Genomic DNA, 15,734 nt, shown 5'->3' on the forward strand with positions numbered 1-15,734 from the left:
CTTTGATATGCAACTTCTAAATTCAAACAGGTAATTAAATAAATTAGATAAAATAAATTTTATACTCACGGATGAAAAAAAAACATACCCTTCAATAATACAATCTTTATGAAAAAAAAAGCCATAAAACTATATTTTAAGATTCAAAAATTTACAAAAGAAAAAAATTTAATCAGATTTTTCTTTGGTAAGAATATTTAAGATTAAGTGTATTACATAACAGTGCTTTTCCTAAGACCTGTCTTAACTAAACATGCGGACAAGCTAAATATACAGCGATTAGTGCAATAAAACAACACTATAAGGTTTATATAATATTTATTTACAATTTAATAATAAACAAGTAATTAGACACACGTCCATTATATTTTATTAGGTATTACCTCAGTTAATTATCATTCCCACGAAGTAAACTAGGCTAAAACATTATTCTTAAGTAGTATATTATTTATTATAATCTTACATTAAAAAGGAGATTAAAAAACTAACCTAAACACAAAGGAATGCTAGTGACAATGTGAGTACTTATTATTATGAATATTTTCAAAACTTACAGGCACTGGTAAGATATATGTTAAAAATAATATTAGTTAATAAATAAATACAATAATATACTTTCGTCCAAATTGAATGGAATTTTTATTATTACCATATATTATGAAAAATCAAACAATATCACAGTTTTGCAAAGCTAAGCTATGTCTTTTATTCATACTTTCATTTAAATATATTGGAACATGATTAAGCGGTATTTTTGTACTGTAGTGTGCGGTAATTGACAAAAATATTTATGTTTAAACTTCTGTAAAAAAAATAATACAGATTATAAAAGTTATGTTTAGTCTGTGAGTAAAACATCAATTTCAAACACATATAAATATAAACTTTTCATCAAACAGTATTTGTTGAGTCTATATTACCGCAGACTTTCTAAGGTTAATTTAAATAGCATCACCGTAACTTTGTGCTTGCTTCATAGAAAATCTGAGTGGTAATTATAGACTCATTACATGCCAGAATATTTACCATGAACTTCAATGTTGTGCTGCAGATGCAGTACAATTACAAGTTATAGAAGTCCGCTATTGGAGCGCGGTAGGTGCTTACTGCATAAAATGTGCTAAACTTCAAAAACATTTTTGGGTCCTATAATTAAAGCAAATCAGTTAATCGGATAGATGTATATGACAGTTTTTTTTTTATATATCATCCCTTTATTTGTTCTTCTTTTAAGCAAGAAGATCCGAAAAGGAACTCTTGACTCTTGGTACTTCATAATAATACTTTAGGACAAGACTAAATAGCGAAATTATTTTTTCTAATTTATTTTCATATTAGCCGTATTATATTTGAGAAAATAGTATTTTGAAATATAACAAATATAAAATTGTTAATCAATTAAAACATGTTTCTCCAAAATTATCAAACTACCCTCGTAACCATCATATCACCTTTCTCCCATTGGCCGATTACGTCTAACTATAGTAACGCCATCTAGTTTTTGACGCATGACACACATCTACAGGCCTACCGCGCCGCGATAGTGGGGTACCGTACCTGCAGCGCGTTCTTAGCCGACACCGGGGTGGACGACGCGCGTGGACCGGCCCTCTGTCGCGAGACGTGACGTGACGTGACGTGACGCAACGTGACGTGTCGTTAGTGAAAGTGCACATGCGCGGCAAACAGAAACATCACACGTTAGCGCACTCGTTTCTATCGAACAGTGTGCATTAGGGACGATTCACTTTAGAATTGTCTTACGGAAGATTTTTTTATTTTTTTAAATAATAATTAAGCTTTATTTCAATACAATTTTTTTTTAACAAGTGATATTCTATAGACAAGGTGGATAGGACAAGGCAAAGGTGGAATTATCCTATCTATCCTACTTATATGGATTATTAGTATAATCTGTGTTAAAAAGTTTTATTAGAATTGTAAGATTTACTCTCCTCAAATATTTGAAGCCCAACTAAAGTCCGTAAGACAGTTTTAACATGTATGGTCCATTTTTAACTACGCTAGATGAAAATAAATAAAATGTTTTTTTTGGTATGATTACTTTTATTTTTTGCTACATTAGCGATACTGTTTATTTATTAGCACACTGTGCGGTAGTGAATTAAATGCAAATAAAAGGTTTAAAAATGCACATGTATTAATAACATAGGACGGGTTTTGTATTTATTCATTAATTCAAATAACAAAAAAAAAAAAAAAAAAAACTAAAAAGCATAGTGTTGTCTATGTGTTTTTCATATTGTTATTTACTTTAAAATGAATATCTATAATTCTATCAAGGAATTTCTTGACAACAGTTTATGTCAACACCATGCCATAAATAAAAAGCAAAATACACAATGTTATTTACACAAAAATACATGACACATCTCCTGAGCCTCCTAAACATAATATCACAGACAAATTATAATCGCCACTCTACTGCAGTCTTATGAACTGTTGTTCAACTTAATTTAAAGTAAAATGCGAAATAAGCACCTTAACAGTGACTCTTCATAATAAATTGGGAAATCATGACCTAAATAAGATGAAAACACAATTTTTAACTAAATAAAAAATAGCAAATGAAAATTAAATATAAAAAGTATTGCAAAATAAAAATTAACACAAGGGCCAAACCAGGGTAGTGCCAGCTACAGACCAAATTAACTTAAAACTGAAACATGCAACAAAAAGCAGCATCTACTGGGACCATTACTCTTGCATATACCCACTGGTACAATGGTTAAATATTTTTAAAAATATATACAATAACAAGTCGTTATCATATCATAGTGTCAGTAAAATTGAGTGATTATAAGAGGACGGATGTTGGTCTATCGGGAGCTATCTAGATAAATTGGAGGGAGTACATGGAACCGGTTAAATATGTTTGTACATGTTACGTAGCGTACTGTAAGGTAAAGTTAGGAACCGCGATTTCAAATATACACGACATAGGGATATGTGAATTGGAAGGGCGACACGCAAGAGAAATGGTAGCTTTTCCCGAAACCCGAAAAGTGTGAGCGCGACGGCGGTAGCTCCACGAACAGGTCCGTAGCCGCGCCCCGGCTGGCCCTCGTCACGGCGCCCGGACGGCCGCCCCAGCGGACCACCTCGCCCCCGCGCGACCCTCCCGCCCCTTTCACCCCGATCGACCTACTCGACCTACTCGATCCACTCGTTAAGCTCGGACGCGTCTCCACACTCAACGTGCTCTCCGAACAACGCCAAGACTTCGGCAGAGTTTCGCTGAGACTACACGGCATCGCTACGTCCTTCTTTGAATTGCGAAAAATGATATCGTAGTAGACGCGCGGCTGAGGAAGAGCGATGAGAGCGCAACGGTCCGACTCGACGTGCTTCACGAGAAGAGTCTTGTCGAGTAAGTTGGGGGCGCTGAAGGGGCGTGCAGGGGCGAGGGGCGACCGGGGGGACGGCTCGGCGGAGCGCGCGCGGGGCTAGCCTACCTGAGCCAGCGACGTCACCCCGAGCCTCACCCCCACGCGAGAAGATGCGATCGAGGTCCCGAGCGATGTGAGCGACTCCCGAGAATTCGAGCGACGGAGCGGAGTCGCGCGACCGTTGCTGTGGATCGCGCAGGCTCCCGGCTTGCGGTTCGACGGCGAACGCGACACCTTCGAGATTGGAGCAAACAGTCCAAAGCGAGGCGCGCAATCGAAATATCTGTAAGAGATTAATATATCCCAAAACATTAACGTATAGAGATTAAGATCTTTGAAGCTATCACAAGAGATTGTCCACCGGTTCCCTTCGCGAAGTTACCTTTTCCCATCGACGGAGCCATCGTTCTTGCCGAGAGGATCGTCGAGTTCTACGCCTGCCCAAACACCCGAAGCGAATTCGGTAACCCCGACGTAACGGAGAGTACCAGCTTTACTTCCACGGCTGCTAGATACAATTACACGATCGCCAATTCGGAAGTCTCCATTTGTGGTTGTTGAAATGGAAGCATCTAAAATCATACACACTTTTAGCTTATTGATATCATTATATAATGAATTTTCCATGAAAGTTTAGGTCTACTTACTCATCTTACTGCTAACAATACTCCGCACGCTACCATTTGGAGAGAGTGTGCGCCTAGGCCTTGCAGAGCCAGAAGGCGGTCGTTCGAACACACTTCCGGCATCAGAAATAGGTGATGCATCGTGTGGTGCATGAGATATGAGGGGCTCACGTGTTAGTCTAGTGAGGCGAGAGAATACACCACGTTTTTCTGGACACTGGAAGTATCGAAAACCAGCTACAGATCCATCATTTTTACCTGAAATTAAATATGTAGTTTAATACCATGTAAAAAATTATGTTAATAATAGTAATGTTAAACAATAACATCGGTCTGTTACAATTATAATATATTGCTCACCTATGGGGTCATCGAGGACAATGCCGGCCCACTCGCCTGGTGCGAACTGTGTCTCACCGATATAGGCGATCTGGCCGGGCTTAGTACCACCCACCCACACACGTTCGCCTATTATAAAGCTGTCGGTGTCCTCAGTTAGAACTACGCTATGATCTGGAATATTAGTAATTGAAAACATGAAATAGAGCTTCAGGAATTATATGTAATCCGGCAAAATTACTCAGAGAGAAAATACTCAAAGAAAGCCACTTTCTGTATAAGGATTACAATTTATAGTCGCTTGAATATGGATATCACCATACATTTTCTATTCTTTACACATATATATACGATGCACACACGACTTGAATACGGTTGATGTAAGTGCAACGACCATTAAGGAACTATTTGCATTCCAGTTTGCATACATAGCCGTGTTTTAACTCGAGAAGTATGTAGGTACATGTGAACTTTCGCTTGTGACGATACTTGAAGGAACAAACTGCATTTGACATTTGAAGTGTAAGAACAGTCTAGGTCTAGGATAAAGTGCCTACAATCACCAAGCACACATACAGCATGACACATCTTATGATATAGCTATACATAATACAAGGCGATTTTTAACAGTGAATGCATTACAAAAAACTAATATGACGTGAACTATGGAGTAACGAAATTGTTTAACAACAACAATATTTGAGTATTGCATCATGCGATACAAATTCAATTCGATTTCCTTTAGATATATGTAAATGTACATTCCACGCATCTATATATTGTATAAACGTTGACGTATTCAATAATCATAGATAAAATAATTAAATAATATCAATGTCTACAATCATTTAAAGGTCAGCAATATTTATTTACACTCCAGACGAATTTATTATTTTCAGTTCCCAATTATCAATTATCTCAGTAAAGCACATAGATTATACAGGTGTTTATTAACGCGTATCAAAATGCCGAAACTCAAATATTGTTTAGAACAATGGTGCAACAATCAACTTACCTGAAGAGCGTCTTAGGCCCGCCTCGCTTAAACGTCGAGGGTATTTCTCCCACAGCGTGTCCATCGAAGTGACGCTCGACCTGCTGCTAGCTGCGACGCACACAAGTGACAGACGTGCATTAGCCACTACTACCAGCACACTAGCATGCCTTTATATTTACACTAGATATAGATTTGTCAGCTTATCACAAAACACACATATAATGGCTCTATACTGCGTAAAAACTCAAAAAAAACTACCATTAATAAAAAATTAGTGGACTTGTTTAGAATTAAAAACAAAAATATATTTATGATACCAAAACAATAGAGTTGATTGCATAAAGAAGTTGAGAACGTAGGAGGGCAACTCGCCTACAGATATTAAATGTAAGATATGCTAAAAAAAGGTTATCTTATTATTTTGTTACTTATTTTTAATGAACTAATTCAATAATTTAAGATCTAAGAATATAGGAGTTACGTTTTCTGGAGCATGCGATATTGTTTAAAATGATTTAGTTTTCATTTTAGTTTTTATTTTTCAATGTTATCATGTGCTGATAATAGTAGAGACGCATCCACATTTGCAAACTTTCCGCCACCGCATGCAAGTACAAAGACCATCACCTAATTATTAATAAATTTACTTTTGTTATCTACAGGATGTTGTATTTTGATATTGTCATAAACGTAGTTAATATTTCACTAATCCACTTACTACTTATTAGTAAAATGATAAACTTACTAGATGCCTTGCGACGCGACCGCGGTCTCTCTGGCAAACTGCTACTCACTTCGTCTTCGTCTGCTTCGAGTAAATCTGCTCCACATTCGTCGTGCAGAAGCGTGATAATAATGAAAATGTAACTTGATAAATGCTATGTACACGTATTTATGGTGTGATGTAAGAACATTGTGCGAGCACAAACATCGGAAAACAAAGCACGGTCATGCATGGCGTTTTCCCATGCAATGATAACTTTTGAGGGTGCTGCATACGTTTTCACATTTTAATTTACAAAAACGGTAACACCCACCTGATAAATGTTTTCTCGATGAGTCGTCACTTAACTTTCGCAGCGAGTCCGATGTACTGCCGTCTATGACAACAAAAACAACACGTAAAGCAAAACAAAATATCATGCAGAACATAAAATCGTATACAAGTTATGAAATATAACAAATATCTAACATAGTACGCTGCACATGGTATAACAAAACGAACGGAAATTAAGCAAGATAACTTACACATGACGCGTTTAACCTTGAAGGTTGTATGACATAAAAATAGAGTAGAGCTCTACATAATTCGCTTTTTCTAGAAATTTAAATAGAAACAGTTGAATAAGGAGAAAACAAGTCAAGATGCTTTATGAATGGAATCGCTAATTGCAGTAAATTATGAAGTTAGTTTAGAAATTAATGTTAAGGCCTCTCATTTATTATTAAATTATTTAGTATTATTATTATTTAGCATAACGATAATTTGTATGACGTGTGATTACTGATATAGGGATATGTCGAGTGTTATCTTAGCAAATATTTTGTATTGTTGATATAATAAAATATGACTTACACTGTCTATTCTCTAGCTATTGCTTAAGTTATTAAGTAAACAGTCAGCTTAACCGGCGTCTATTGGTGTGTGTCCGGCACTGATCGCCCGAAGTCTGATTAATCATCTACGACAACTGCGCAACGGACCGGCCTTGTCGTAGCGCGTGGGTTCGATAATCATAACTGATATAAAGTTACCGGGCTCATCTCGTTCCCTACGCGCCTACACGCAAACTTTACAGACTTAGTTACGCGGAGAAAAAGTATGAATGGACGTGACGGTTCCATGGTTTTTAAAACAAAATACCTAACTTCTCATTATCAAACTTCTCTACTAAATACTTAGCGGAACTTGTTTCGCATATTTGTAAACATTGCAAGCCAATAAAATATTCGAGAGGTTTCTTATTAAGTACCGTAAGAGAAGTCGATAAATACCAGAATTAAATAAATAACGACGGCGACGTGAATTTGCCGCGAACACATCGATTGTGTAATAATTTTCCTCGAAGTTCAAGGATGAGTTATGTTTTTATTCGCGCTCACAGAACAGAAAACAAGAGACATTTATCGTGATTAATATTTCCTCCTATTGTCGTACGACGTGCTAATAACTACACTTATGAAAATATAGGATTTTTTGCCTTAATAATTATTAACCTGCAGTCTTAAAGAATGTGACTTAAGTTAAGTTATGATATAAGACAACCCGCGTAGTTTCACGCTTTTATTTTTACTTTGCCAATGTAATGGAGCCGTAGTTTTATGGTTTCGTGACTTTCAATAATCAAAATCTTTAAATCGAAAACAATTTTTGACGATAACGTAGCGCTAGCGAAAACAATATTTTTAGCTTTATAATAAGTTAGTAAGTAAGTAATAAATATCAAACGAAAAATTATAGTTCAAAAAATACGTTTTGTCGCTTAATTATTCAGATTTCAAATAGTCATAATAAAAAAAAAGATTATATTTGCCACATACTGTATTCAACTAAGTATATCTCACGATCAGTGCTAATAAATATACCCATAGGAATGAACACGTGCCTGCCTTTTACGAATAGGTATGTCGGAAAACTCTTTGTGTCGTAATGACTAAAAATTCTTAATCTTATTCCATTACGAACGACATTTACATCATAAGAGGACATTTTTTTCATAGTATGAACAACTTGTATTGTTATGGTAAGAAGATATTCGTTACAAAGGAAAAAAATAGACAGATATTAATGAACAAACATGTGTATGTAATATATCAATAAACCCACTTTAAAAAAAAATGTTTTAAAAAATGTGTTTATTATCTACGTGTGAATAGTTGAAACAAAAAATTTATAGCGCATTTCAAAATTTCAAAAAGATCGAAACCCGATTGAAGCCCTAGTTCTTCACCATAACAAACCGATTATTTATTTTTAAATATAACATAGAGAACAAAATAAATGTTAGTAGCAGAAAAAAACTCATTAAAATGATGTCAACTAGACGCAACGAGTTCCAATTAGTTAATGTTTCTCCCCTATAAAACACCTACTAATAATTCATTTCATCAACATATGAGCACTATAATCATATCATCTAAAACTAGGTAGAACTGGATATAATCGTTATATAAAAAAGCAAAAAAGTTGATGTAATTGTTTTGTCAGTACGGTATTATTTGACAATTGAATTAACAAGAGAACTTTATAATAAGCCATGTAGAACTACAAACAAACGCAATGGTCATGTTCATGGTTAACGTTCTGGTCAAGTTCATGTTGACAAAAAGCGAAATGAATGTTTAAATCTATTTAAGTGATGTCCTAGATTTACTAAGCGCGCTTGTGATGACCGAAGTATATAATTTATTTATTAGATAATTTAAAATATTTTTAAAATTTATTTTCGTGCTTCAGTTCATTTCGCTTACATTATTTTTTTCACATTATTCATACTTGGGTTCAGAGGAGACAGCGCAGTACATCATAAATGTATCGTAACCTAAGTTTAAAAAAAAATCTGATAGATCTTTAATACATATTTATTTATTCATATTCAAAACTCTAAAATTAAGGTTCCGTAATTTCAATAGTTTAGGCTCGGTGACGATCAATCGGTCAGAATATGTTATTTTATAAATAAATATTAGTTATCTTCTATATTTTATATCACACTAGCTGACCCCTCAAACATTATTTTGCCATATAATATGTTATGAATCCCCTTAATCCTCCCCCCTTTATAGCTTAGCTGTATGAAAAATAGATGTTGGCCGATTCTCAGACCTACCCGATACAAACACAAAATTTCATAAAAATCAGTCCAGCCGTTTCGGAGGAGTATTGTAACTAACATTGTGACACGCAAAATTTTATATATACGATTTTTCACTATTTTTTTGTTCAATCACAAATATACCCCATGTCATTCCTGAATAGTGTAGCTTTCTGTTAGTGAAAGAATTTTCGTGATCGGATATACAAGGATCGGAGAAACAAATAAAGTTAGAAACTACCTCTTTATCATATTAGTATAGATTATCACAACATAATCAGTAGAAATACTGATTGACGAATTTACAAATAATCATAAATTAGAAATAGCTCTTACAAATATGTGGGAATTCGATGAATTTTCTTTGTCACGATCATTCTATTAAATATATTCTCGAAAGATTGAGTGACGTATGAATAAATCAATTATTATAACTGCTTATAATTTACATCCCACTTTCCATGTGAATGGACGTTAATTTGTTAATTAAGGACAATTACATGGTTTGCTGTCGTCGTGTACATCCATCCACATGCATGTGGGATTGTCAGCAATTGATACAAAGCTGCAAGGCTAATGCAATTCTCAATGGCAATTACGTTAAGCGTACAAAAACTGTTAATAAGTTTCCCATCAATTAAAATAACAAGAGATAAGAAACTGTCAAGAAGTTATAAGGAAGTAGTGTCGAGTTTTTAATTTTTATCAGCACAGTCGGGATACTTTTTCTCACGGAAGTGTCACAGGGTAATTGTTAAAGTTCTAGACCTAGTGAACTGTACGAAAATACGTTGAGTGACCGAGTTGGCGACTGCGTTACTACCGCGATCCACTCATGAACGTAATTTGGTGCATATTATTTTAATTAGTGCAAAATATAAAAAAGTTTATGACTTTAAAGCCAAGAATAAATAAGTCGTGAAAGTCTTTCAATTGGAACTCATTTGACTACACTAATTTTAACTATATTTAATTAAATCTTAAAGAAGTTAAAAAATAACAACTAATACATAAAATTTTGGAACTAAAGTACCTAAGCTCTGATGAACGCTGAAGTTTCTATTAAAAAATTAAAAATGAATGATAACAGCTGTTGTTTTTCTTTTTTTTTTCTTAATTTAAATTTTAAATTCGTATTTAAATATTACCTACTTTAATTTAAAAAAAAAGTTGTATAAATAACAAAACAAAGAGTAGTTAAGTAGTAACTTAGGATTCATCATTACAGCCTATACAGTCCACTGCTGGACATAGGCCTCCAAAAGTTCACGCCAAAAATAACGTGAAATCATGTGTTTTGCCCATAGTCACCACGCTGGGCAGGCGGGTTGGTGACCGCAGTACTGGCTTTGTCTAAGTAACTTAGGATTGAATTAAAATTATTGTTTTTTTTTTTTATTTGCGTGAAAGTTTTTAATTCAGGAAATTTACTAAATATTGATCGAGTAAATAAAGATGCTTTATTTTATCAACCGACTTCAAAAAAGGAGGAGGTTTACTCAATTCGACCGTATATATATATATATATATATATATATATATATATATATATATATATATATCTATATCTATAATCTATCTATAATATATATAAACGCGAAAGGTCATTCATCACGAAATCTCCAAAACGATAACACCTAAAAACTTGAAATTTGGCAGGTAGGCTCCTTATAAGACGTAGGCATCCGCTAAGAACGGATTTTATAAAAACGACCCCTAAGGGGGTAATACAGGGGTTGGAAGTTTGTATGAAAGTCCTATATTTTGAAGTAAGAGACTTGAAATTTCAAATGTAAGCTCTATAGATAGTGAAAAGGTGTCCAAATAATGTATCTTTAGAAATCAACCCCTTTTTGGGGTTAAAACAGGGGATGGTAGGTTTACTCACTCATCACGAAATCTCCGAAACTATAACACCTACAAACTTGAAATTTGGCAGATAGGCTCCTTATAGAGCGTAGACATTTGCTAAGAACGGGTTTTACAAAACTCGACCCCTAAGGGGGTAAAACGGGGGTTGGAAGTTTGAATGAAAGTCCTATGTTTTTGAAGTAAGAGACTTGAAATTTAAAATGTATACCTTATAGATGATGAGGTGTTCAAATAATGAATCTTTAGAAATCAACATCCTTTTGGGGCTAAAACGGGGGATGGTAGGTTTACTCACTCATCACGAAACCTCCGAAACTATAACACCTACAAACTTGAAATTTGGCAGATAGGCTCCTTATAGAGCGTAGACATTTGCTAAGAACGGGTTTTACAAAACTCGACCCCTAAAGGGGTAAAACGGGGGTTGGAAGTTTGTATGAAAGTCCTATGTTTTTGAAGTAAGAGACTTAAAATTTAAAATGTTTGCTCTTTAGATGGTGAGAAGGTGTTCAATTAATGTATCTTTAGAAATCAACTCCTTTTTGAGGTTAAAACGGGGGATGGTAGGTTGATTCACTCATCACGAAATCTCCGAAACTAAAACAGCTACAAACTAGAAATTTGGCAAGTAGGTTCCTTATAGGGCGTAGACATCCGCTGAGAACGGATTTTTGAAACTCGACCCCTAAAGGGATAAAATGGGGGTTGGAATTTGTATCAAAGTCCTATGTTTTTGAAGTAAGAGACTTGAAATTTAAAATGTATGCTCTATAGATGATGAGAAGATGTCCAAATAATGCATCGTAATATATATATAAAAGAGAAAGGTCACTGACTCACTCATCACGAGAACTCAAAAACCGCTAGATGGTCCATCAATCCAGGATGGACAAAGATGAAACTTGGTAGGGAGGTAGATTATAGTTAGTGGACGTCCGCTAAGAACGGATTTTGCGATATTCCTACCGCTAAGGGGGTTTAATTGGGGTTGATAGTTTGTATGAAACATATACAGCCTGAAAATAAAACTAAAAATGTGGTGTATAGAGAGGTTTTATAAAAATAACTATTAAATTATACTAAATTGTGCCTTTTAAAAAAGTTACTCAGTTTGATAAGCATTTCAAGTGACTGAAATAAAAAAATAATTTGCGTTAAACATCTTAATAGTAATGCATATCTGCATAACCACGCGGACGTAATCGCGGGTAACAGTTAGTGTATTATAAAACAAAGTCTCCAAAAGTGTATGTGATCGATTCGCTCAAAATCTACTGAACGGATTTTCATGCGATTTCACCAAAGGAGAGGGGGCTTCAAAACGAAGGTTTACGGAACGGCTAAGCCGATTTTGATGAGAGTTTCACTGGAAGTTTGCCAGGAAAACTTTGTGACACACTGATTTAAACGCGGGCGAAGCCGCGGGCACAGCTAGTATATATATATATATATATATATATATATATATATTATGTATGTTCGGGGATAGCTTCGTCGTTTATGAACGGATTTTGATAATTCTTTTATTGTTAGAAAGGAGATATCCCTGGTTTGGTACCATGATAAGGAAACCAGGATCTGATGATGGGATTCCAGAGAAATCGAGGGAAACTTTCAAAAACCCGCAATAACTCTTTACTGGGTGCACCGATTTTGATGATTTTTAATTTATTCGAAAGCCGATGTTTATCATGTGGCACATTTAAATTTCATCAAGATCTGATTACAACTTTTGGAGTAATCTTTGATAATGCGTATTTACGTGACTATTTTTTCGTCTACCTAGGTTGTATTACTTGTCGATATAATTGAAGTCGGTTTTTTTTTCGTTTGCCTGCAAACACAATTATTACGGTTCTTAATATTTATGTCATGAAGTATTTACAAAACTTTATGTATACACATTCATATTGTCCTTGAAATAAACATGAGTCATGGTTACGAAAACAATTCTTTCAGAGTATATTTATATTGAAAAATTTCCATCAATCATACTAACAATAAGTATTTATGCAAGATATATAAATACTAAAAAAAGTACTAATTACAAAAATATAATAAAAATACCAAGGTTTTTGATGGTTAATGTTATAATAATTAGAGAACAATTACAATTAAAAAAAAAACAGATAAATTAATAATTTTAAATGCAGCTATTTTAACGAACGCATATATTAAAGTTTATAATTAATGTAATTGTTCAAGCTGTGGCTGAGATTAAGGCCGATAAAATGTTGCATAAATAGTTCGCGGTTAACAGTACATAATTGCATTTGAATAATTCAATTGATAATCTATAACGCCCTTAAGGGTCCGATAAGGAGTGAACAGTGATTGACAGTCGGAACATGAATCGCCCCCGCTACGATAATGGTTCATAATGAGCCACAGTGTCTTCGCTAGTGGCATGCTAATCGAGCAACTTACACTCACAATGAATGAAACCAATAAATCAGAATGATGGTTACATACACGAATTTGAGTGTCTGACTGACATATTAACGCATGGCACAAATAGTAGACATGTGTTATCTATACTAATATTATGAAGAGAAAAGGTTGCTATTTTACGTTTACTTGTAATAGATAAACTAAAAATACTGCACCAATAAACAAAATAAAAAACAGTAAAACACTACGTATCATTGAGCGACATAGGTTTTATAATTTAAGGGGAGAAAACGGAATTGCCAAAATTGTGTATTAGACTGGCGAGAGATACTACTTACCTATACTTACAAAACTGTTACAAAATAAATAGAGACTTTTTAGCTTCAGGATGAGTAAGGGGGGGGTTCCAATTAACGATGAAAAAGTAACACTGTCAAATGAGAAAGTGTTGATACAAGGAAAACGGAACTGGAAGCTGGGAGAGATCGATCATCGAAATATAATTCTTTGCCCGAGTGATTCGAGGTATCCCGCAGTAGATTAATATTTAGAAATGCCAGCTGGCAGCTTATTATTAAATAGGTTAACGTCACGAAGTTGACACGCAAAACTACGTAATATCAAAATATTTTATGTTTGCGAAACCTCACTAACCTTACACCTATATATATATAAGCATGCGACATTTAAATTGTAGATTATCTAGCTACGAGAATATTCAACAAATGAAAGCAATATATGGAATATGGCATCTGAGAATTATAACAGTCACGAAGCTGTAGATAAGCGTTAGGTCGTCTTTGTTTCAGTCTCACGCCCGCGAGTTACCGCCTAGAATCTAGATTGTTATCGAAGGCAATGATAAATGCAACTCTAACTTAGACGGGAATGAAACCTTGACTTTCCGTATAAATAGCAGTCTGTGAAAAAGCGACGTATGTTTGAATAAAATCGTGTCGTGTTATAAATTTGTCAAGTTTAGATATTTGTCGCTAAACGTCTACTGCGAAGTATAATAAATAAGAAGTAAGAGACGCAAGTTATAAATGCCATGAATAGTTTTACTTCTATCGTTCGCTTTTTAAAAGTTGTTTTTATCAGATAGTTTTTATTATTATTTCGATTTCGAATAAAAACCTATATGTAGATAGGTACACAAATTATTCGCTTTTGATAGTAAATATAATAATAAAACGAACAAGAATAAACACGACAAATATAAAACTGCTTTAGATAATTTATAAGTACAAGGCGAAGATGATACTCTGGTTGTTTAATGATACTCATTATGAAACCTTTGAGTCTTGACACAATTTAAGAAATTAAAACGTAGTCTGTTTTTATCAAGTTCCAAGCAAATCTCACGTCTAAGATTATACTGTTGTTTACTTATGTAGGTACACAAGGTGACTCATACGGTCATACCTCATACGTTGCTTCATACTGGATGGGATATATGCTTAAATAGGAAAGACCCGGCTCTCCATAAGTCAACTGTGTACACAGGGCATATAAAGTCATGACAGTATAATACGTGATGTTGCAAAATTACTACGTACTAGCGTTAATAAAAGTGAAGTATTGCGTTTTTTATCTGAAATATAGCAACATTTTTTGACGTAGCAATAATTCGATATTTTTAAATCTCCAGATGCGACATCAAAATCAATTTACAAATACGTAAAACAAAAATCGAAGATTTAGATTATTTTTCGAATACGTTTAGTCAATATGTTAATAGACTATGTTAATATTTAGTGAGATTTTATTTAATGCTAATTGCAAAAAAAAATCTGGAGTTTCCGAACGTATTGCCACCTTGAACTTGTAAATGCGTCTTGAAGAGACACTGACGTAAGTGCTTAGTCAATAAAGCAATTTACACTATGGCACCTAAACGCAGCCTCCGCAGTAAACACAGCGTTACATTAAATTTAAATTAGTATGATTGTTTATTAACGAAATATTAATAGCGTACATTCAAGTTATAAGCCGTGAAATAATACATGAATAATTTTTTGCTTTAGTGAACTTAAAATAAGTATTACATACATTAGAATAGAATAACATAATTACTAAGTACTTAATTGTTATGTAGTTTTTGTTTTATGAAAATATGTTAAAACTATTATTTGTAAGAATTTATTTTATATGACGATAAGATAAAATGTAACTGATTAGAACATCTGAAATCGAGATAGAAGTACCTAACTACAACTAAATGTGAAAAAATATCAACGACCATGAACGGAACGCTTATGTTTGAAACGATAGAAGCACGCAA

The 15,734-nt window shown here is 34.1% G+C and overlaps 1 protein-coding gene across 2 annotated transcripts in view; it reads right to left on the reverse strand.

Moving 5' to 3' along the window:
• Positions 1-15,734, reverse strand: part of LOC123653460 (restin homolog) — a 68,212-nt gene that overhangs the window by 17,519 nt on the left and 34,959 nt on the right. Inside the window, exons 3-8 of one of the 2 annotated variants that reach the window (XM_045589455.1) lie at positions 6,410-6,472; positions 4,397-4,549; positions 4,058-4,294; positions 3,793-3,982; positions 3,477-3,693; positions 1,558-1,611 (exon numbers count right to left, since the gene is read on the reverse strand). In XM_045589455.1, the coding sequence (XP_045445411.1) occupies positions 1,558-1,611; positions 3,477-3,693; positions 3,793-3,982; positions 4,058-4,294; positions 4,397-4,549; positions 6,410-6,472 (914 nt within the window). The remainder of the gene's footprint in view (positions 1-1,557; positions 1,612-3,476; positions 3,694-3,792; positions 3,983-4,057; positions 4,295-4,396; positions 4,550-6,409; positions 6,473-15,734) is intronic. The other variant, XM_045589457.1, reaches the window with a different exon arrangement.

This window comes from Melitaea cinxia, chromosome 5 (genome assembly GCF_905220565.1).
Source record: "Melitaea cinxia chromosome 5, ilMelCinx1.1, whole genome shotgun sequence".
Lineage (NCBI taxonomy): Eukaryota > Metazoa > Arthropoda > Insecta > Lepidoptera > Nymphalidae > Melitaea > Melitaea cinxia.